The sequence below is a fragment of the Haematobia irritans genome, chromosome 4, assembly GCF_050003625.1.
Source record: "Haematobia irritans isolate KBUSLIRL chromosome 4, ASM5000362v1, whole genome shotgun sequence".
Classification (NCBI taxonomy): domain Eukaryota; kingdom Metazoa; phylum Arthropoda; class Insecta; order Diptera; family Muscidae; genus Haematobia; species Haematobia irritans.
The window spans coordinates 87,702,146-87,726,423 of record NC_134400.1 but is presented as its reverse complement, the minus strand read 5'-3'; the positions used below and the strand labels follow the sequence as shown (position 1 = coordinate 87,726,423).

The window sequence follows — 24,278 nt, the reverse complement described above, 5'->3', positions numbered from 1 at the left end:
TTATTGTATCTCACACACACACATTCATAGACAAACCATCATATAAGAGCAACGGAACTTGTCAGGAAGAATTACGGCCAAGCACACTCATAAGCAAACTAACCAATAAGAACTAGCTTGTCCCTGCCAACATTTTTTGAATTTGGCAGTGCTTCTGAGAATTCCAACCACGTCGAAGACAGTCGTATACGATATCCAAAACTCTTCGTAATGCGCTTTACAGACTATCAGTTATTCCGGACGACAGTACTCGTGTCGCTTTACAGACTATCAGTTATTCCGGACGGAATGTCGGTGTTTGTAAAGAATCTTACAGTGTGTCGGATCGATACGACTTGTCGGCGATGACTAAATAATCGGTAAATGTGTTATCGATCCCATAAACATGCAGCAGTATCGATTATGCCTTCGGACTTAACTTATAATGTGCACCATATATGGGATATGTTCGACACGAGCACTGTCGTCCGGAATAACTGATAGTCTGTAAAGCGCATAAAATAATGGTGTTAAGTTACAAGTAGCAAGTTACATGTTGCAGTGTCTATCAGCCAGGATTTTTATTCTCGATGGAGGCAGCGTGCCTGGAAAAATATCTGAAAAAATATCACTTTATTCCTTTTGGAATGTCAAAAATTATTCACCAATATACATTTCACAATTTTAAGCGAAATAACTATGTTTTCAGCACTTCATTATTGTTTTTATTAAAATAAATTATAATAGGCTAGTTGTGCTTGTTGTTTCACAAAATTTAAAATGGCTCTTGTAACAAAATACTTTCATGTACATTTCGTACTTTTTGATACGCTTCCCTCATTACAGTTGGCGATTGTTGTAGTGTCTCTTACGAGTCTGTGGTAGTGATCAAACCTCTGCAACGAATAAACAAGCGAATACTTCAAGCACACGCCACCCAATTCGAGTAGTAACTCCATTGTCCATTTCTCAAACGAGTGAAATATAAACCTTGCTCATTGTGAACCAAAACAAATACCCAGTAAAGCAAGCACCAAACAATGTTTTGAAGTATTCGAATGTAATCGGAATTCCAAATCCATTCGTTTTATAATTTCCATTTCTGTGTAGATGAAGTTATTTCGTTTTCTCAACTATAAGAGTATGCTACACACCATTCCTATTTTGTTTATTGTTGGCACATACAATAAAAGGCACAGACCCGCTCACAGCCTGCATTCATAGACTTCTGCCAATCAGCTGACCGACGATTATGTTTGTCTTTTGTTTGATAGTTACTTCGTGTCTCATACGAAGTTTCGTCGTTGCTAAAGCAAAGTATTCTATCTAAAAATGTTTTGATTTACTGGTATCGTGACGATTACTTCAAAACCAAAATATTGAAAAGAACTGTAAAACGATTACTTTTGAATGTGATGGCTCTGCAATCCTTGACACTGTAATCGCTTTACAGTGGTTTTGTTTTATTCATTAATCGAAGTATTCGTGGAGTGTATTGCCTTCACTAGAACATCGATTACTTCGAATAGGCTTGTGCAGTCCCTTGGTAGCGATGAGCATGAAATGGAACTTTGAAATATTCCCAGGGAGAATTTCAAAGTTATAAAGGGTGATTTGTTAAGAGCTTGATAACTTTTTTTTTTAAAAAACGCATAAAATTTGCAAAATCTCATCGGTTCTTTATTTGAAACGTTAGATTGGTCCATGACATTTACTTTTTGAAGATAATTTCATTTAAATGTTGACCGCGGCTGCGTCTTAGGTGGTCCATTCGGAAAGTCCAATTTTGGGCAACTTTTTCGAGCATTTCGGCCGGAATAGCCCGAATTTCTTCGGAAATGTTGTCTTCCAAAGCTGGAATAGTTGCTGGCTTATTTCTGTAGACTTTAGACTTGACGTAGCCCCACAAAAAATAGTCTAAAGGCGTCAAATCGCATGATCTTGGTGGCCAACTTACCGGTCCATTTCTTGAGATGAATTGTTCTCCGAAGTTTTCCCTCAAAATGGCCATAGAATCGCGAGCTGTGTGGCATGTAGCGCCATCTTGTTGAAACCACATGTCAACCAAGTTCAGTTCTTCCATTTTTGGCAACAAAAAGTTTGTTAGCATCGAACGATAGCGATCGCCATTCACCGTAACGTTGCGTCCAACAGCATCTTTGAAAAAATACGGTCCAATGATTCCACCAGCGTACAAACCACACCAAACAGTGCATTTTTCGGGATGCATGGGCAGTTCTTGAACGGCTTCTGGTTGCTCTTCACTCCAAATGCGGCAATTTTGCTTATTTACGTAGCCATTCAACCAGAAATGAGCCTCATCGCTGAACAAAATTTGTCGATAAAAAAGCGGATTTTCTGCCACTGATTTTGGTAATAAAATTCAATGATTTGCAAGCGTTGCTCGTTAGTAAGTCTATTCATGATGAAATGTCAAAGCATACTGAGCATCTTTCTCTTTGACACCATGTCTGAAATCCCACGTGATCTGTCAAATACTAATGCATGAAAATCCTAACCTCAAAAGAATCACCCTTTATATAGCAGAATTGCAACTTATTAATCAACATAATTTCTTTTTAAGGCATTATGATCAATGTGTTTTTATTCGTATAAAGGTTATACCTCTTTCTACGAGTTTTGGAACACGTATACGACTGTTTTCTACGTGGTGGGGATTCTCAGATTCAAAAAATGTTGGCAGAGCTGTTACAATCGAATTCCACCACGAATAACTTCATTTCTGAATAATAGTTCAAAATAACTTGTAAACAATCAAATGAAATGAATGGTGCTGGAACAAATCTGTCAGCTGACAGGCAAGAGGTTTAGAAATGATAGAAACTTGAAATTGGTTTCTCTCAAACCATCGACCCTGCTCGCTTTGATGTAACATAGATGCAATCTTCCGTACCAAGAACATAGAAGTATTTATATTATACAAATATTTCTCTCTGGAGCTTATTTCTGTATATAATTCAAACTTGACTTTCGGATAAAACTTTTGTCTTTACCTCTCACACGAAAATAGCCACAACACTTATGACGACAAAAGGCGAATAAAGTGTACATATATTGAAAGGAAATGAAACACCATTGGGGTAAATACAAACAGTCTTGCTAATCAAAATACAAATGTTATGAGAGAGGAAGAAAATACTCCCAATGGACAAGCCGACGACATATTCTTAGTGTCTCATGCCACCCTTTACAACAGCTGGTGTTCCATCTAGAACATCAGACGGGAAGAACAACCAGTGCAACGATATTCTGGATAGCTTATACGAAATTTGCATATATCACTAAAATAAAACAGGTCTATTATACTTCCAATTAATTCATGTACCACAAGTTTTTATAAAGTTTTATTAAGTAACTGTGTTTCAGCTATACAAATTTAAATAAATGTGAAAAAAATAAAAATTATATATTTTTAAATTTCATGTAAATGTTGAACAAATTGTAACTGCGTCTGCTATAGGCTAGCAAGGGGATACTAAGGTTAAATGTACAATGGAAGTCAATGCAATTGGCGGGGATTGACTACGCTAGGGCTGATTTGAAATTGTTTGGGTGGTTTTGATTAATAATGTGAGAAATTATGAAATGTATCAACATGACCTCGGTCACATTCATGATTATCGCTCATTCATGTGATTCTTTACATTTTTTGATGTCTGTAAAAATATAAAAAAAATACAAGAATTACTTTTCACATTAGACATAGTTAGAAAAATTTAAATTTTCTTTCACCGATGCTATAGCTAAAAAATTGTTATAAAACTACTACGATTTCATGTTAGTAATACTGTTGATAGTACAGAGATAAAGAAATATCATAATTTCGCCCAATATTAGAAGAATACGATTGTGTTGGCATTTTGCCTTACGATGATCGAAATTGCTATACAAACCCTATTAGATTCAGTAACGAATTTCACCACATGTTCTGTATAAAATATCTAAGTTCACTTTGTAAATCTTTCTCTATGTACTTTTAAAATGGTTAATGAGTTCTACACATTTACTTAATTTACAAAGTCCCTTGACCTTTCCCTAAATTCCCTGTTAGGTTCTTACTTTAAGGCATTTTTAGTTACCCGATAATTAAAACAGTTATTATCAATAGCGATAATCTACAATTTATTTACATTCCACATTACAGCCTGTTCTCTCTAAAGGTGAGTATTAAGTTCGAGATTAGCAGCTAAAATTGTCATTTTCCGAAATTAAATCAGTAAAAACGGTATAAAATTGTATCTCTTTGATGCAAATTTTATTAAAACTTGATGGAGAATGACCCAAAGCAACTTTTCACAAAGTTTATATTCTTTGTAATGGATTATTAGAGAAAAGTAATCGTGAAAAAATGGCGATTTTAGCGGCTAAACTCGAACTTAATACTCACCTTAACTACGTTTTTAGTTCGCCGTTTGAGATACAACTCATTCGACAGCATCATGGTAAATCCCATGGCTGTATAAAGAGGTTGAACCACGATTACAAAAAAAAAAATTCAATATGTTGTTTACAATTTTAAGAAGTCAAAATCAGCTGATAAAAGAATCGTATGGCATTGGTAAAAGTGGCAATTATTTATTCTTTCAATTCTCCTGAAAAAAATAATTCAAATCCAGAGAAAAGTAAAGGTTCAAATTTATTGCGTCACCTATGAGTGATTGTGAAGTGGATAATTCATCCGAGGAATGCCAATATGAGACAAATAAGACTATAATACCCACCAAAGTTAAGAATGTAAGTCAGTCAAAAGGCTCTTCGCAAGAGCCATCAGTTCATGATGCAGTTTAAAAATTGATGTGCGTGGTATTTTGGGACTGGAATATGTTATTAAGATACTAAAGTCATATTCGAACAATTCTCCAGCAATGAATGCGTGAGTTGGTTTTAGATGCATTTGCTATGTAGTGTCATTTGCAGAGCTACAACCACCATAAACATATGATTTTGACATCTTAAAATTTTGTCAAAATAAAAAATTGTAATCATATGGTCCCATGATTCAACCTTCTTGTGCAGCCATGGTAAATCCCTTATATATCGATGCATACGACGATTTGGGACACTGGTATATTCTGTGACAATTTAGATATTCATCTGAAAACTTTAAAATATTGATTTGACCGAAAAGAAACGATTGATTTTGCATACAAATGGCGTTAACATTTTTTGAACGGTTTGTGAAATTATTTCTTTTGTCAGTTATACATATTTGTGCACTTCTAATTTGGTGTTTTCGTGGAAAAACTCAAACATAGTAACCATCTTTTACCATTAGGAAAACGGACTAATATACAGATGCTAATGTATTCTGTTCTTGCCTCGATTAACTGCAAAGCAACATTTAAACCTACGCCACTATGTGGACAGGGTCATGGGTTTGATCTGCAGGAAAATCTGCTATTTTATATTTCGTTCGATCATTCGTTGCAACCAGACGCGAAAGCTCTTGTATAAATTGGATATTTTTTTCATAAACAACATCTAAAACATTAACACTTATCAAACCATTTGAGTGAGATTTGATTTCACTTAAATGGTATTAAATTCACGAGAAAACATGAGTTTAAATTGTGGAAAATGTAAAACCACTTGCCGAGACACGGAAGTAAGGTGCAGCAGTTTTTGCGGAAACATTTTTCATATGAAATGTGTTGGCTTATCAAAGTACGAGTGCGATGCAATTTTTAAACACCAGAATATTAAATTTTTGTGTGGTTCTTGTATTAACTTTATGCTGGTCACAAATGAAAATTACAAACAACTAGCTAAATTAACAAAAACAACAAGTATGTGGAGAAACGAGTTAAGGTGGGTATTAAGTTCGAGTTTAGCCGCTAAAATCGCTAAAGTGAAAACTAAATCATTAAAAAAACGCCATAAAATTATACATATTTGTTGCAAATTTTATTATAACTTGATGGGGAATACCCCAAAGCAAATTTTCACAAAGTTTGTATTCCTTAAGGTGGATTAATTAAGAAAAGTAATCGTGAAAAATAGCGATTTTAGCGGCTAAACTTGAACTTAATACCCACCTTTAAAGAGGCAACGATAGAAATTATGAGCGAGCTGAAAAATAACAACAAAACTAATCCAGGAGTACAAACATGTGCAGACAAGCTTAAATCTACCCACAATGTACCCGTTATTTTGAAACCAAAAAATGAACAGAACACTGAGACAACTGAGAGAGAGAGAGAGGTAAAAGAGAGGATTAAACCTTCATCACTCAATGAGCAAGTAAAAGAAATAACGAAGAGAAAATTAATTTTTGGAACTGACACATTTTTTTTAAAGAGAATAGTGGATCATCTATGTATTATAAGGTCTATGGGTATGATAGCTATAATCATGCCTGTTCTGGGTCACACCGCATTGTGCACCACACTATACACTTTCTACACACCACACACAAAGTTAGTTGTTCTGAGTCACACGTGTGAACACTTTTTTCGGACTTTTAATCGAAAAATGTGACAGCTGATTTTTTCTGCAAGCCATATTTTTTACAGACAGAAATTATAAACAAAACATATTTAAACATAAAAAATTAAATGTAAGTGTGTTATTCAAAGCCATAAAATGCCTGCCAGATTTTTGTTAGCAGTGAATAATGTAAGGACAAGAGGAATTTATCAAGAACAAATAAGAAGGCGACAATTGCGTGATGCTTCAAATCTGTTTTGATGTTTTTTTCTATCCCTCCTCAATGTTACTCATGAACAAACGATCGCCGTGTCGTTCTCTTTTTTGTTTTTGACGGCGGAGAAGTTTTTATTTTGGTTTTGATCAAACAGTTTTCAACATCCATACATTAAAGGAAATTTAATTATAGTGGACATAATTAACTATTCTGTTAAGGTTTTTCTCATTTGTATTGCTTAAATATTTACAATAATATTGCAAACAAATTTTCTATCGTGGCGGCCTCCATGTGCAGAAAGATATTGGCGGCGTTTTTTTTTTAATTTGCTCAGTGATTTGTGCACCAAGAACACTTTGCAGAATTGAAGATGCCATATTTTTCATGCAATAAATTTGGTAAAATTCACTTTTCTTAGCCCATTGATTTTGTAAAAGTTATAATTTAATTACCTTATATTTTCAAAAAGACCTTTGATTTGTTTAGGAAAGCGGATATTATTCACAAAAATCAAAGATAATTTTGCTTAAAACTTTTAAAAATTGTGGCAACATTATACTTTCGAACACACTGAAAATCAGCTGATTAAAACAACCCCAAAATTTATACACCAATCAGAGGAAATTTCGGTTCAAATTTTATATGGATTTTTAAAACCGTGGTTTCTGCCATATATAAGTGACTTTCCCAATAAAATTTGTAAATATTTATAAAAAAACATATTAAAGTTTCAGAATCTTTTATTTATTTGTTATAAAAACTTCTAACTTTGCATACGATGGCTGTACACTAAGCCTACACAAAAGAAATGTTCGTGTACATTTTTCAGGTCTATGACGGTGTATAGTGTTGGCCAGAACACCTTTTAAGTGTGACACCACACGAAAATTGTACATGTGTGTACCAGAACAGACACGAATATTGGAGAGAGTGCACGTAACGTTTTAAGAGAACATATTAAGGAAAAAATGGGAGAAAATTACGAGGTACAATCACCATCAACGAGAAAACCTAAACTGTTAATTGCCGGTTTAAGCGAGGAGTGGGATAAAAGTTCAGTCGTTGCAGCTATAAGAAAATAAAACAATATACAATGCAATTATTTGGAATGCGTCAAGATATACAGGTCATATAAAAATAGAAACACATTTAATGCCATAATTGAGACTGAAAATTAATATAGAGTGGGATAGATGTCCTGTATATGAAAGTTTGAACGTTTTAAGATGCTTTAAATGTTGGAGATTCGCTCACACGTCGAAACATTACAGAAATGAAAATCAGGTATGTTCTAAATGCAGTGAGATTGGCCATTCGTATAGAGAGCGTAATAATAACATATGCAAGTGCATAAATTGTTTAAAGGCAAAAGAGAGGTTCCATTTATCGGATATAGACATCAATTATGATTGCCGAGATACTGGGTTCCGTGTTCTGAAACGTAGAGAAAGACGAGAAGCAGAAAGGGTGCAATACTAGCAACCAAAGAATATAAGTGGGTTGTACTTAAATTTGAGGATCTAAAAGTCATACTTGGTGAAAACGATTTTGACTTTATTTGCTTAAGTGAAATACTCCTAACTACAGACTTGGAGGATAGAGAATTCTCTATTCAAAACTACAGTATTTTCAGATGTGATGGTGATTCTAGGCATACGGGTGGTGTGGCTCTATATATAAAAGATTCATGGTAATCGAGAGTTATTGAGTGTATAGCGATCGATAAAACGATTTGGTGGCTTACAGTGGAAATCTGGAAAGGTTATATAAAATTTTTTATTGCTGGTGTTTACAGATCGCCAAATAGCCAAAACAGCTCAGAAGAAACATTCTGTAACTTTTTTGGGAACCAAATGAACAAAATTAGTGGAAATGGCATTGGTATAATTGTTGGCGATTTCAACATAAATTGGAATGAAAATTCTACAAAGCGACAAAAAATTGAGGAAATAATAAATGATAATTTTTTTTTAACCAAATTGTAAACCAACCTACCAGAATTACTAATACTACTTCAACCTTAATTGATTATGTAGTAACCAATAATGACCTATGTACTGCAAAAACATGTACAAACCTCAAAATAAGCGACCACGAGTCAATTGAAATTAAGTTTACATCAAAAAGAGAGACAGTTACCACAACTAAGAATATCCAAATATTGCGTTATAACGACGACCTTTTCCGAAGAACCACAGTTAATGATAACATATATTACTACCATCCTGTAAATTCTGTTGATGATTACGCCGAACGTCTGTTTGAAAGTATTAATAGGACTTTGCATCCAATGATGCGCACGAAAGAAACAAAATCAAAAACTTCACTAAACTATTGGTTTAATAGCAACTTAAAGAGAATGAAAGCTCACAAACAACAATTACATCATAGAGCTGTATGGATAAACGATAATACTAGTTGGGAAAATTATAGGCATTTCAGAAATCAATACTAATCACAACTTCGTATTGCTAAGGAAATTTCTGATAACAAACGCATAGCTGAAGAAATGAACAAATTCTTTATAGAGAGTGTAGAAGAAGTAGTCAGAAGTATACCTCCGATCAAGTATGAAAATAATATTTCACACGTTCCAAAAGAGAACTTCAAATTCAAATTTATAAATACCAATGATTTGAAAATTTTATTAAAAGGAATGAATACAAAAAAAGATCAAAATTTTCTTTCAGTAAAAATTCTATTAAATAACATTGACTTGCTTGGTGAAGCAATAAAACGTTTAATAAATGAATCTATGCGATGGGGAATTTTCCCTTAGTACTGAGTTCGTTTCTGCGAAAATCAGTTCAGTTCAGTTCGAATATCTTCGTAAATAGGGTCTCAAACCCAGAGATGTTAACTTATTTATGCGAAATAATATGCCTGCCTATTTTTTCGTGCGAAAAATCCAGGGTTGTATAAATATGTATCTGAAAATACTCAAAACAAAGATTTCGCATATATTCCGCGTAATGCTTAGTACTAAGTTCGCTTCTGCGAAAATCGAATATCTACATCTATCTTCGTACGTAGGGTCTCAAATCCAGGGATGTTAACTTATTAATGCGAAATAATATGCCTGCCTATTTTTTCGTGCGAAAAATCCACGGTTGTATAAATATGTGTCTGAAAAGGCTCAAAACAAAGATTTCTCATTTATTCCGCGCTAACGTTTTTTTAATGAAGTATAACAGTTTTTCGTGCGAAAACGTGATCTTAGTACTAGGCTTAACATTTTTTATATGGAGTATAACAATTTTTCGTGCGAAAACGTGATCTTAGTACTAGGCTTAAATTTCGGTAATAACCATACCGAAAATAAAAAATACGAATAACCGCAATGAAATAAGACCAGTAAATATGCTTCCGATTCTTAGTAAAATATTGGAAAAAGCTATATACAGGAAACTAGACAGCTACTTTGAATCAAATAATGTATTAATCGAAACGCAATCAAGATTCAGGCATAATCACTGAGTCCCTTTTGAATCTCGTTATTACTCAATGGAAATCTGAAGTCACGAATAAAAATTGCATCGTAGCCATCTTTTTGGACTTAAAACGTGCATTTGAAACAGTCGATAGAGAAATATTGGTACAGAAAATTGAAAAATATGGAGTAAAGAGTTGAAAGTAAATGGTTTAAAAGCTACCTAGAGGAGAGAACACAAAGAACAAAATGCGGACATTATGTTTCATCAGAGAGTGCAGTAGGAATTGGTGTACCGCAGGGACGTAATGGGTATCAATGGAGTCATTGAAGGAAATATTCTAATCGATGGACAAGAAGTGAATCAAGTCGAGGAAATAAAGTACTTAGGTATTGTAATTGACAAAAAATTGAAGTTTGATGCACATTACAACTATCTCAAAAAATGATGCTTTCTTAAAAGGAATACGAAACAAAGTTTCATTTCCAACAGCAATCAATATATTTAATGCGATTATTAAACCTCACTTTGAGTACTGTTCTAAAATGTCATCATTTAACACATACAATCAGCATGTTGAATAAACTAAAATGGATGTCCGTTAACCAAAGACTTACAATGAACGCATTGATATTTATATTTAAAATAAAACATGAATTAGTTCCAAAGTATATGCATAGTTTTATAACATATGTAGCAGACGTTCAACCGTACAATTTGCGAAATATTCAAGATTTTTGATTAAATTTAAGTAGAACACATTTTTATCGAAACTAATATATAATGGGTTTAAATTACTAACGGCCATTTTCATGCAGCTCCGTTAGGCTTTAACTGCCAGTTAACAGAAAGTAATTTTCAAATATCTTCTCGTCGGTTAACTTTAACTGAACATTTTTCAACATTTAAAAGTTCGTTAGCTAACGAACTAACGGAGCTTCATGAAAATGGGGGTTAATGAAATTCCAATTGAATTAAAAACTGAAAGTAACATACGTTCCTTTAAAAACACGCTCATTTCATATGTAAAAGAAAAATTTTGATCAAGTTTTGTACTGTATAATAAATAAATAAAAATATTTACTATACGATTCAGTTATTTGTGTTAAATGTTTTCAGTATGTAGGCCAACGCTATTGAATTGGATACTCCTTACATGAAAAAATACAACTCGTTAAAAAATATTATACGAGAGAAATAAATACCACTCAAAGACTTAGTATATACTGAGAGAAGGAGTATGGTCCCACCAAACTTGTTCAAGAGCATAATGTTATTTTTACACAGACATGTTTGTATACGATGTTCAAGGTAAGCGCATTTGGGGTAAAATTTACAAATTTTAAGAGATTCTGAATTCTTTTGTGGGAAATACGAATTTAGTAAATCTTTTAATAGTATCTCAGCAAACAAAAAAGCATGAAGTAGTCGAAATTTGGCTCATAAGCAATGAATTTTACATGGATTTGTCATAGGGTGGAAGTCATCTTTTCAAGCATCCACTGCATTGCTTTCGCATTAGTTCTTCAGATGTGATACTGAAATAGAATTTCGGATTTCTTAAAAAAAAAATAAGGAAAAACACGGAAAGATATTTTTTTAATTTTCTGGACTTTTGTCTTTACATAGATAAGGAAAAACACGGAAAGATATTTTTTTTTAATTTTCTGGACTTTTGTCTTTACATAGAGACGTTTTGACTAATACTAGCAAATTCCACGTCTACCGAGAAATGGATCGGTACACTTTTCACATATTTTTTTTGGAAATTTCCATTATATAACTTATCCTGACTGTGTTTTATACATAATAAAATTTTGAATATTTTATTGTCATTAACCCTCTGTAGCTGAGGTGGTCTAATTTTAAACATAAAAAACATATGGGTATTAAGCAAACAGATCTAACAAATTGTAAATAAAAGCAAACGGTACTAACAGCGGAGAGATCGATGCTTCGCACTTTAGGAAGATACGCACGAAAATTCATTTTGCGGTGTCTTTCAGACTACGACTAAGCTACAGAGGGTTAATTTATTGCAACTGTGTAAAACAGGGTATTATTATATATAGCTTCAAAAGAAATTCTTGTGAAGTGAAAATAAGGCCATCTCTAGAAGAGCATTTTTGGATGTACAGTAAAAGTAATGGCTTAGGAAGGACTTCATTTTACCTTCAGAGACGAGTTATGTGGAATGCTTTCTATCAATTGCAAAAATCAAAATTTTCAACTCTATTTTTGTCGTATCAGATTGATCGTTTTTGGTATGCGCTTGTTTGGAACAGTTTTTTTTGTATGCGTTTTTTTGGAACCGTTTCTTTGGTATGCGTTTTTTGGAACCATTTTTTTGGTATGCGTTTTTTTGAACCGTTTTTTGGTATGCGTTTTTTTGGAACCGTGTTTTTGGTATGCGTTTTTTTGGAACCGTTTTTTTTTTGGTATGCGTCTTTTTGGAACCGTTTATTGGTATGCGTTTTTTTGGAACCGTATAACCCCCATATAAACCAACCCCCAGATTTGACTTGCGGAGCCTTTAGAGGAGTAAATTTATCCGATTAACATTTGTTATATAGTGTTAGTATATAGCTATGGCTAGTAATATGATATGTGCCACGTGGTGTTCGTACATAGCCTCTAACAACCATGCAAAAATTGGTCCATATCGGTCCATAGTTATATATATAGCCACCATATGAACCGATCCCCAGATGTACCTCCGGAGTGGAGGTACAAAGAAAAAATTTCATCAAAACGTTTCCAATTAAAATTTTAATTGAATTTTCAAAAATGTTCTATTAAAAATTTAATTGATGATTTGATTAATTCAATCACAAAAATGAATAGAATTGATACTATTTTTTTAATTGGATCAATCAATTTTTAATTGCCTTCGGTGAAGACATTTCAATTAAAAAATAATTGGATCAATTGATTTCGTGATAGAATCCAAAACTTATTTTTTTGTGTGTGCCTGAAGATGTAAATTTCATCCGATCCGGTTGAAATTTGGCCATCCGATTACCATGCGGAAAATTATTCACATCGGTTCGTAATTACACTAGTTTACAAAACAAAATTGTTTTCATGTACATTTGATGAGAGATGACGACTTATGTATTTTAATCTGCTGAATTCGAAAATTAAGGTTAAATTTTTTTGAGATATCCCGTTATTTTTACTTTTTCGGTTTTTCTTCATTAAAAAACCAAAAATAACGGGATATCTCAAAAAAAAAAAACTAAAAATAACGGGATATCTCAAAAACTGTCCCATAAAAAAATTTTAACCTTCACTTTCGAATTCAGCAGATCAAAATACAGTGCTGCACAAAACGTTTGCATTTGTATTTATTTTCATATCTTATTATGATTTTAAACAAATAATAATAATAATAATAATCACACTGTCTGTTGGAAAGAAACCGAAATTATAATGAAAATAAAAATATTAATGTTGTTGTTGCTTATTAGGTCAGTTTTATAGATTTAAGGGAATAAGGGAACTAACGACAAAGACTTTTTGATAATTTATAAAATTATTTAAAAGTATGAGTTTTCACCTGTCCAAAATATTTGCAACTAATATTAAAAATATTTAATTATTATATATATTTAAAAATAATTAAAGTTTTTGCAACTTTTAACGATAAATGTTAATAGTTGCCATTGGTTTGGATTAAATGGTCAATGATATCCTATGGTTCAGGTTCAAATAGAGATCATAAACTTTTTGCAAAAATTCAATACCAATTTTTCGTTTTACAATTTTCCAAAGGTTATTTTATGACGTTTGCATTAGGCGACTACGTCGACTTCTTTAAAATTTGGAAAAGTCGACTTATGCAAAGTGTGACTTCTCGACCTATCGAAATTGAGAAAAGTCGGATTTTGTGTCAACAAACATCAATGGTAGAAAAAATTCCACTGCACTTTTTTTTGGGCAAAAAATCGATTTTTGGATTCGGATCCCTAATGCAATACTTTAAGATTAGAAATAGTTCCAAACTATTTTTTTATATTACCATTTATCACTAGATTTTTTAACTCTGCTATATCTCACATACCTTAGTAATAAAATAGGAAGAGAACATTTTCTTTCGTTATTATTGTATTAAAGTTTTCTTTGTTTATTATTATTGTTTGGGTTTTCTTTAGATTTATAAGGATACATTTATAAAAATAAATCGATTCTCTTTTTTTAGATTTTTGTTGTATATTCATTATTTGCTATATAATTATGTGTACATGACATTTAATATGTGTCAAATGTTCTTACTATTTGTTTTTCCATCTGTGTATGTGTGTAACTGTGTCATATTCACTTCATATATATATATATTTTTTAAGTATTTCATATCAATTTTAAGCCGGTGTTTTTTATGTGGTACATATATTTCCCTAAATGCCTCTTGATGTTTTACTAGTTGGTAGTGTTCAACCAAAACTTATGATATTCATTATCGAATAAAATGAAAATTGGAAAATCATTTCAATCACACATATGAAATCGGCCTGCCAGCATTGAAAGCGTTAACTCTTCTTGTCCTCCTTCACCAAAAACCAATCAATAACTAACGTCGAACCGCACTTAATGTTGAACCATGTTCATTACAGTTATACAAGATAAAAATAAGCAATCAAATTAATGTTGGCACTTTCAAAGTTAATTTAAAACTAAATTATGTAGGTACAACTCAATTGGATTAATTGTCGGTAGAAATATAGTGGAATAAAAAAACCAACGCGAACCACGGTGTTATGGCTAACCCTCTTTTAGTTTTTTTTTTTAGCATGGAGGTGAGAAAATATTTTTAAAGGTTATTTTCTGTGTTAATTCCAGGTGCGGCTTGTAGACCATGCCATGTGTCATATTGAAAGAAATGAAGACTTTCCGATATTTGCAAAGGTGAATTTTCTACATTTTGATGAGATTATTATGTACTCAATAATAAAAAAAAAATCATTAATGATAGCAAATAGTTATTTCAGCAGTTTTTGTTTGCTGAAAAAGGGAAAGTAGTCACGTTTTTAAATAGGTTTGATTAAATCACTTATTTTTGAGATTTCTATGATTACAGTGAATCACGAACTTGCCGGTCTTAACTTTCCACAAAACTTATTGGAGTTACATAGTTTTTAGCCATTGAGAAATTGTACTAAATTATTTTACGTCACTAACGCTAAAAAAACTGGAATCAAAAAACACCTAAAGAAGTCGGAAATCTGAGCTTTCCATTCGAAGTATACATTTTTGTTGAGCGTATAATTCAAATTATTTTACGCCACTAACACAAAACAAGGGTTCGAAATATCGTTTAATGTTCACATTTCATCAAGCTTTTCAACCATTTAAACGAAAAGGTTTTATTTCGCTAACATCCATTCAATGTTTGGAGAAGTAATTAAATTAGTATGTAGCCTTTCCTTTAAACGATTTCAATACAATGGTTATTGCTAAAAATGAATTTTAGCAACAACAATTTAGAACAAACTACAGACATCATGTCTGTAGCTGGTAAGAGCACGATAATAAAATACTTGTTTTCTTTTAATATTCACAATTGTAGACTTCTATTTAGCATAAACTTAGGGCAACTTATGTTCCACCATACCCACAAAAATGTTTACTAAACGCAAATATATCTGTGGTTATATTTTTATTATCCATTTGTACACCTGGCCACAGGTGTAGCGGATGATTTAGCAAGACTATGAACTACTTAACATTTTCCAGGGGAACTACTTTTGTACTGATATCTCGTCCAAGCTTTTGATAATGCTGCAGAGTAGTACCTTCCTCATTGGACATGTCCTTGCGAAAGGAATAAAGATTTACATTTAATAGTAATTACTAGCCAATTATGTACTAGGTTCTCTTCAAGATTATTTGGAAATTAAAGGATTTGTTGGGTCGATATGATAGTGTTTCGAAGACGTCAGATATCACCCCTGATATCTATAATAACGCATGTGTTGTCATGATACGGAAGAAAATGCTTCGATTAAGCACCACTTTTGTGAGTGTTCTGCATTTTGTGTGAGCCTGTAATAAATCGGGCTGCACCATACCCTAATCTAACTTGGTATATTGGAGATCCGTTAATATAAAACCACAATTCCACCACAATTTTCGAATAAAAAAAGAAAAAAATGAACGGATATATTCTTACAATTCCAATAAATGAAAATGCTGTCAAGATTTTTGCACTAAAAAACTGGTATCAAAAAACACCTAAAGAAGTCGGAAGTCTGGCCTTTCTGTTTTGTGAAGTCCTTGTTACGAACATCATAGTGGTATAATATGTTTGCATTCCTTTTGGAAGATTGTTCCGTTTAATGCAGCAATCTTCATGAAATTTAAACTAAACAGCTATGTAGTTTGTAATAAGTTTTATGCCAATTGTTACACTCTAATTCTTTTTTTAATACAAATTTAATGTATTTACGCTATGATGAGTATGTCTGTAACCATATATGATCGCTTGGGTATGGTTTTCAAATGAGTTAATTAAAAAATAGAAAAACAACCGAACTTTTGACGGGGCCGAAATCATATACCCATGGATGGCACACAAAAATATATTGGAGCTATATCAGAATATGGATGTACAGTAAAACCTCTAAAACTTGCTCACTCTGAAAACCGGACACCTCCCAAATGTGGACAGTTGTCTGGGGTCGTTTGCTATATTAACATATTAGAATTAACCTCAGATAACTGGACATCTCCAAAATGTGGACAAAATTTAGGCGATCGTGCGAATTCACTTCCCAGAGGTTTCACAGTATATGAACTATTTTAAGCTATAGCAAGAATATTTAGCATAAATCCTTATGGTCCCAAAATAACTCTAGATTCTAGAAAACTTTATGACTCTAGGAAGTAAAGTCGGGAGATCGGTCTAACAAACCCCAAAATGTCACATACTGTGCCTTTTATGGCTTTATGTATTAAATTACTGTTAATTGATTAAAGGATTTTATGCCTTTGTTGAGTTTCGCCACCATTTGCCCCTAGAGCCCCGACATAATTGACTTCAGCCGTATGCACACATGCAGAAAGCGAAAACTTACGTTTTCAATGTGTAAATTGTTCAAATATTATTAAACCTTTGTTGATGTGGTTATTTATAACACTTTATCTTCAGAATATATAATGTTAATTTATCAAAATTCAACATGTCAATACAGGCGAGATTTTATCTGTGCCAGTGCGAAACAATCCAAATAGAGCATCTAGTATTAAAAGAAAACAGGCCTTGGCAAGAATTATCTAGAAATCGGTGTTTGGGGGCAACATAATGTGTTCGCTTATTTCACTCATTATTTTAAAGTTGAACATGTGGAGAACAAGAATCGAAATCGCGATAACATGCATAATTCTTGTTAACACTTTTTACATTTCTGTTAAAAATGTAATTGAACTTAATCAACCAATATGTGTAAAGAATTTCGAGAAACACTATGTCATACATTCGTATTAGTGATGAAATATGTAGATGGCTACAAACATCCACAATAAACAAAAAAAAAAAAAAAAACTAGTGGAGAAATTGAATATTTTTATAGCATATAAAAAATAGGATCTACCAAAAACTTGGATAAGTTTTTTTTTGTAGAAATTATCCTATAAATTCCTCTATCTTCAATAATATCAATGGCGTATAATTCTACTTAGTATCAAAATTCAGGCCATTTTTGGAAGGTTGTAATAGAATGCAAACTCTATGGTCGCATATCAACAATGTAAAAATCAAATCAAGAAGAATGATTTTCAAACCCGATGTGCTTCATGAATTTTGAATGTTTCTCCGGTGGACAAATTTAATAAAAAAAAATAAATATTTCGTTTTGAATAAAATCTAGAAAATGTAAACAACAAAAAACTGGTATGGGAATCACCAAATTGCAATTCATTTTCTTTCGATAGAGAATTATGGCAAGTGGAAAAGTGTAACATCGTCTTATAAGTGTTATTCAGCGCTTCTGTCTTCATTCACTGTATGTGTGTGTGTGTGTATGTTCGTATATATATTCATGTCTAGTCTGATTTATTTTAAATAATTAGTGTATGTGCGCTCATCTAAGTTATGATAATAAAGATCTCTAATTGCAAAAACTTGGTTTTCACATGTAATATTAGATTATATGTTTTGTTTGCTCTTCATAATTAATGTTAATTGTTAAAAAAAAAAAACGAAAATTCATATAGTCGATGTTATGCAAGGATGTGGCTAAAACAAAAAAATTGAAACGCTCTTTTGTTGTTTTTTTACCATATTCTCACTCCATATTCCCAATAGTGATTTTTTATGCTCATTGATCGCCTCCTGTTCATAAACACCTAACAGAGAAACTATTCTCTGTGGCATGGGTGGGGGTGGGGCGCGTTAGGAAGAGTAAATTGTGGTTGAGAGGGAGAGAGAGATAGGGGGAGAGTCGGAGAGAGATATTACGATATGATTTAGGTCCATTTTGAATAGACATAAACACAGATAACACCCACAACAACACCTGCTGTTAAATAAGTTATTAATGACCTTCGTTTTTTCGCCGATTGTTTGTTCTCTTCGCTTTCTCGTTGTTTCCTCTTGATATCATTCACTTTTTTCTCGATATTCGCTTGGCGTTCTGCCCTTTTTCGACGTCTCAATTCATTATCAGGACTGTGGAATAAAAAGAAAAAACAGCCAAACCAACAAATTGAGCGGATATGTCAAATATGAAGGAGTTCCATCTTATTACCTTGTAGTTTCACTGTTGCCCATTTCAATGCCATTTGATTTCTTTGCATCTTCATCTGTGTTTTCATTTGCTCTTATACTGTTTTGCTGAAGTTTGTGTTTAAACCCTCTTTCAGCCTCATTGTCATTGACTTCATTTAGTGATTCATCGTCATCATCATCTTCATCATCATGATAATCACTGTCTTCTTCAGAGTATTCATTTTCATCACTATCCGACTCATGTACACGATCTAATGAGTTCTGGGTTGGCAGTGGGGGTAACGGTCTATGGGTCATATTAGCATCGGAACTTCTTTCATTGTTGATGAAGTTGTTCAAAGCATCTTTGTTGGTGTTGTCATTGTCGGGTGCATACAAATCATCATTAAAACTAGCACTGGCTGGTATTTTTGGCAAAGGCTTGCCCTGTGAATTATTACCGGGTAAGTTCAGTCTTAAAGATCCGTCGGCTCCACTGCCAGCCATGGGTAAAAGCGAATGAGTACGTGGTGGTAAAGGCGGTGGTGTTTCGTCCAAATTATATTCATCACTTTGTTGGCAATGATCTTCGACAGAATTGTAAACCACTTCATTATAGTTCATGAATTTCTACAATTAAATAACATATGCATTTAATTTTTTTTGAAACTAAGAAAAACAACAAACCTGATCTTTAAGTAGTTTTATGCCTTCTATTACGGCTTGATATGAAAAGTAAAGTTGATCGGCGGTTTGAATTAAGCCCATGCGATATCTTCTTAATTCGAATAACACATCCTGGACCGATACATTATTTACACCTTCCTTGTCAACCTACAAGAATCAAAATAGTGTAACGATTCGAATCCTAAGCGATCAATTACTCCAAAGAGTTCGAGTCATACCAGAACCAAACAGCAGTCTACTAAACAGAAGGTACCAGAACGTCCAATACCAGCACTACAATGTACTACAGCGGGTCCCTCGCTTGGATCTAATGCTCCCGATGCCCGGACTTCTTTAAGGAAATATAGAAACGCAACTGGTGAACTGGGCACTCCAAAATCTGGCCAGGTAGTATAGTGGAATTGTATAATAGTACGGCTTTGATTCGATTGCAAATCAGTTAATCTAAAAAATGCAAGATTAATGTGTTTTGTACTTATCCCAGATATGATGGAACTCACTTGAACCATCGGACACAGAAATTTTTGTATTCCGTCCAACGTAAAAATTCTACTGTTAGTTTCACTTCACTCAATTTCATCGCATTTTCAGGACCTTTACGCTCCGGCCAGTATAAATGACATTTAGGTTGCTTCTTTTCCATCAACTTGTTTAACATAAGGATTGCTCTTGTTTTTTGCTCCCAAACCATTAACCAAAAATGTCCAACTGTATCAATCAAGGGTCCTTGTGTTAAAATGTATTTTCGTTCGGCGCGTGCCATCTTAAACCACCGCCAAGAAGACATCGAGCATTTGTTAATATTTTTTCCACTACTATTAAAAAAATGCGATATTTTTACCTTTACTAAATTTGCGTTGATGTAGTCTACACTGCCTCTGTGCAAAATGATTCTTGAATGATCGTATGGATTAACATCTCTATATCGGTTCAAGCAACGATTTTGCGATTTCTCCGATTCGCTGGTACAGAAATGCTTCTCATTGGCCTCTCGTTCGCATGTTTCTCTAATTTCCTAAAAATATAGATTTAAATAATAAAATGTTGTTCGTTAAAACTAAAAAAATATTTGTATTGTATAGTATAATTTCATTTTGCATTAGATCTGAATAATAGAAACACCGTGGATGTTTAATTGAAAGAATTCAAGAAATATCGTTGCACAAAAATTGTAACCGGAAGTTCGTTAGAAAACAAAATATCGCCAAACTATGTTAATTACTGAATATTATCTTGTATTTACATTATAAAGTCTGTTAAAAATGAATGACGAGAATATCCAAACAAAAGTAATGATTGAACGTGTGAAATAACAATTACATTTATAATTGAACCTAATAAAAAAATGACTGAAATAAGCACAAAAAAGGTGTAGTCGAGTAATTTATTACGTTAATTGATTCTGTGGCTGATGTTGTTAAAATGTTTGTGATTTGATTTATTTTTGTTTTGCGCTTTGGTACATCAGCTTGTATCCAGATCAAGGAACGCTGCTACTAGGATGTGATTTGATTTCTTGGTGAGTCGGGTAGGTAGATGGGAAGCGAAAATGTGACGCTACTCATGTGGCTCTTGGTTGTAGACGGGACACACGTCATCTACGCTGCTATCAATCACTGATAGGTAGGAATTGAGGCGGCTGCACTTGCCTGATCTTAATTGGGCTAAAACCACCGTGGTCTGCCGTGGTAGGTCTCTCTCCTCCGGTGCTATGGGCGGTGGTCGGACTCCGAGAGCAGGATTAACCTTGTAGCTTCTCACCGCTTCAGCTACAGTATCCTCATGAATCCTGTTCAGACCTGTCTGATATGCTGCCTGATCTAGAGGCTCACTTTTGTAACGCGGTATCTCGGGCTCTAGAAGGTGAAGATCAATACTTACATTCCTGGGTGGAGGTTGCCTATCTACAAGATGGTGATTTGGATGACAACTTCGATAGCAACCCAGCAACCGCTTTGTCAACATGTAGTTGTGTCGACGCACCGGGATGATCTTGGTCTCCGCATAAAGGTGATCCAGGGGTGTACTGCGAAGTCATCCTGTTGTAAGGGCAGCGTTCTGACAGGTCAGGATGTTATTACACTGCGTGTCGCTTGTCTGAGGTGTCCACACTGGCGCTACATAGTTTACCACTGACCGGCCAATTGTCCTATAGGTAGTCAACAAGGTTCTTTTGTGCGCCCCCCAAGTGCGGTTCCTTGGTGGTGATTATCTATGCAGAATATCGTGATTTGGATGACAGGTGTGCGCGTGAGTAAAATGTTACTATGCTCGCGCACATTCACGAAGAAATATTTGTTCTCACTCACGACATATGGGTAGGGATTCACTCACGGATCAATTCAATTCTCGAGATTCACGAAAATTTTCGGGACACGATAACTCTCGTTATTCACGAAAATTCTCGTGACTCACGCAATATTCGTAGTTCACGAAAATGTGACACAACAATTCGCATGGTTCACGATATTTCTCGTTATTCACACGATTTCACGAAATTTAGTTTTAATTTTATTCACGACTCATGAGATCACACTTGTCACAAAATTTCGTGTCACGCGCACATTTCTAATTTGGATGGTTACTGCGATAAAAATCCAGGATCCAGGACGCACAAGAACGATCTTGGTCTTCACATAAAGGTGATTCATAGTGTATTGCGGAGACTTCCTGCCGCAGTTCTAAGGGGGCGATCTGTATGTTGCTTGCACAGAAAAAAAGAATTTCACCCAAATATTTCCAATTAAAAAGTTGATTAAAGCAGAATTACCTTTTTAATCAAACTAGGCACAAATAAATCAATTAAGTCAATCAAAGAAATTTTTTAATTTTGAATTAAAAAATTAATTGACACAAATAACTTTTTAATCAAACTGGGGAGATCAATTTAATTAAAATTTTTTAATTAATTAATTTAAAATTAATTTTTTTAAACATTCAAACTAAAATCACTAAGTGGAGAAAGTGATTGAAAATATTTACGTTTTTGTTAAAAAATTAATTGATTCGATTTACTTTTTCATCAAGTATTTTTTGATGCTCCATTAAAACTGTGATTGAAGACATTTCAATTAAAAAAAATAATTGGATAAATTAATTTCGTGATTGAATCAGATTTTTTTTTGTGTGTGTCGATTGTTTGAGGTGAAAAGGCTGTCGAATGTAACCCCCCCAGAATCTTGGGGTTGTTTGTAGATGGATTGAAGCAATTTCAATGAAAAACTTGATTGCATAAAATTCAGTGTACAGGTCGGGATGTTTATTGGTGTAGGTCTTCTTCTTTATTGCTGACATTTCCGATGCAATGTCAGATTTAAGTAAAAAATAACATGAGACACTTAATCTAATCGTTATTTTTGTTTTGCTGCGTCTAGTTCTATAACTATTATAATACATATATATCTATATAGCTATATAAAGGATACATATAATATTATATTTGTATCTTGGATCTTGTAAAAAATTTGTAAAGTTTTTTATATGCTTCTACATTTCGTGTCTTTAAAATGTCGCCGAATTGGTGTAGGTCATACTAAAAAATGAATCGCCATATATGACCATGAGCTAAATAGATAAAATAAATTACAAACTAAAAATAAATAGGGCTTTATGCAGTGAAAAACTGCATTCAGAGCTCCCTTAATTTTGTTTAATTGCGATGGAGATGTTACATGCAAATAAATTGCTGCAATAAATAATAATGCTATTTTATTCATGTTAGTTATTAAAATGCATGTGCTACAGAAGCAATATTCCATCATGTAGAGGCATCAACATAGTAGTAGATGCATAAGAATGCTGATGTTGTAGCTGTTGAACATTACAATTTCTCTAGACCTTGCGTGTTATTTATTTATTATTGTATTGCACTTGAATGATTTTATAGGCTGAGCTGCGACATGGTTTCTACTTCCACCATGTAGATCAACTGTTATTTTATTTTCACAATTTTTATATTACTAACAAATAATAGGTGCGTTTTATGAATAATCCACAAATTTTTGGAACAGTCAAAAATATTTATTAATTAATTTGTATCAGCAAATAAATAAATACAGCCGTATTGTAATCGTTTGAGCTGAAGCTTAGGTACCTTTTACCATAGATGGTATACTAGAAAATCTGGTAGATTTGAAGAATTCATAATACAAGTAATTTATTAAAAGTTTTATGAGTATTTGTGATGGGAGACCGCAGTGCAATGGTTGGCCTGCCAGCCTTGCATACAGATGGTCGCGGGTTCAATTCAAGTTTCGACCAAATGCCAAGTGAATTGTCACCTCACAGTATTGCTCGTGACATTTCTGAGTGTTAGAAAGCTTCTCCAAGTGGTTTCAACGTAAATACAGAAAATATTTTCGACTTTACGTAACAAGGTCGAAGTCAGTACTCTGTAATATTTTAATTCTTTTAATTTATTTAACAATATTGTAAGAATTCTAAAAGAATTATTTACTTTTAGAGGATTTCAAAATGGTTCCAAATGAATCTCGTGATATCTAAAATCAACTTTGAATTATAAGATATTTTTTCCCGCTATTTTTATGGAAGTGAAGCTATAATGTCGACTTTTTATAACTGGACTACATTTAATGTGCATGTGCGCATTATTCGCATCTGTCTTGTACCAAGACAAAATTTTGAAATACCAGATGTTGTAGATATATAGACATTCATCCATTGCTAAATCGATTCCAACAGACAATTCTATGTCGACCGCTCTTTAATGTGTGCCGTGTTGGACCAGATCAAAGTTGTTACAACCTAACCACAAAGTGGCTCATGGATACGATAGGGAAAACAAGTGTAAAGC

At 33.3% G+C, this 24,278-nt stretch overlaps 1 protein-coding gene across 4 annotated transcripts in view; it reads right to left on the bottom strand.

Annotated features, from left to right (window-relative positions):
- Positions 1-3,300: 3,300 nt before the first annotated feature.
- The window catches only part of Ptp61F (Protein tyrosine phosphatase 61F), a 37,143-nt gene continuing 16,165 nt past the window's right edge, over positions 3,301-24,278 (bottom strand). For 3 of the 4 annotated variants that reach the window (XM_075308077.1, XM_075308078.1, XM_075308079.1), the window contains exons 3-8: positions 20,307-20,480; positions 19,966-20,228; positions 19,684-19,909; positions 19,466-19,612; positions 18,819-19,408; positions 14,164-18,739 (exon numbers count right to left, since the gene is read on the bottom strand). In XM_075308077.1, coding sequence (XP_075164192.1) covers positions 18,538-18,739; positions 18,819-19,408; positions 19,466-19,612; positions 19,684-19,909; positions 19,966-20,228; positions 20,307-20,480 — 1,602 coding nt within the window. In that variant the 3' untranslated portion in view covers positions 14,164-18,537. Of the gene's footprint in view, positions 3,657-14,163; positions 18,740-18,818; positions 19,409-19,465; positions 19,613-19,683; positions 19,910-19,965; positions 20,229-20,306; positions 20,481-24,278 lie in introns of those variants that run through there. The other variant, XM_075308080.1, reaches the window with a different exon arrangement.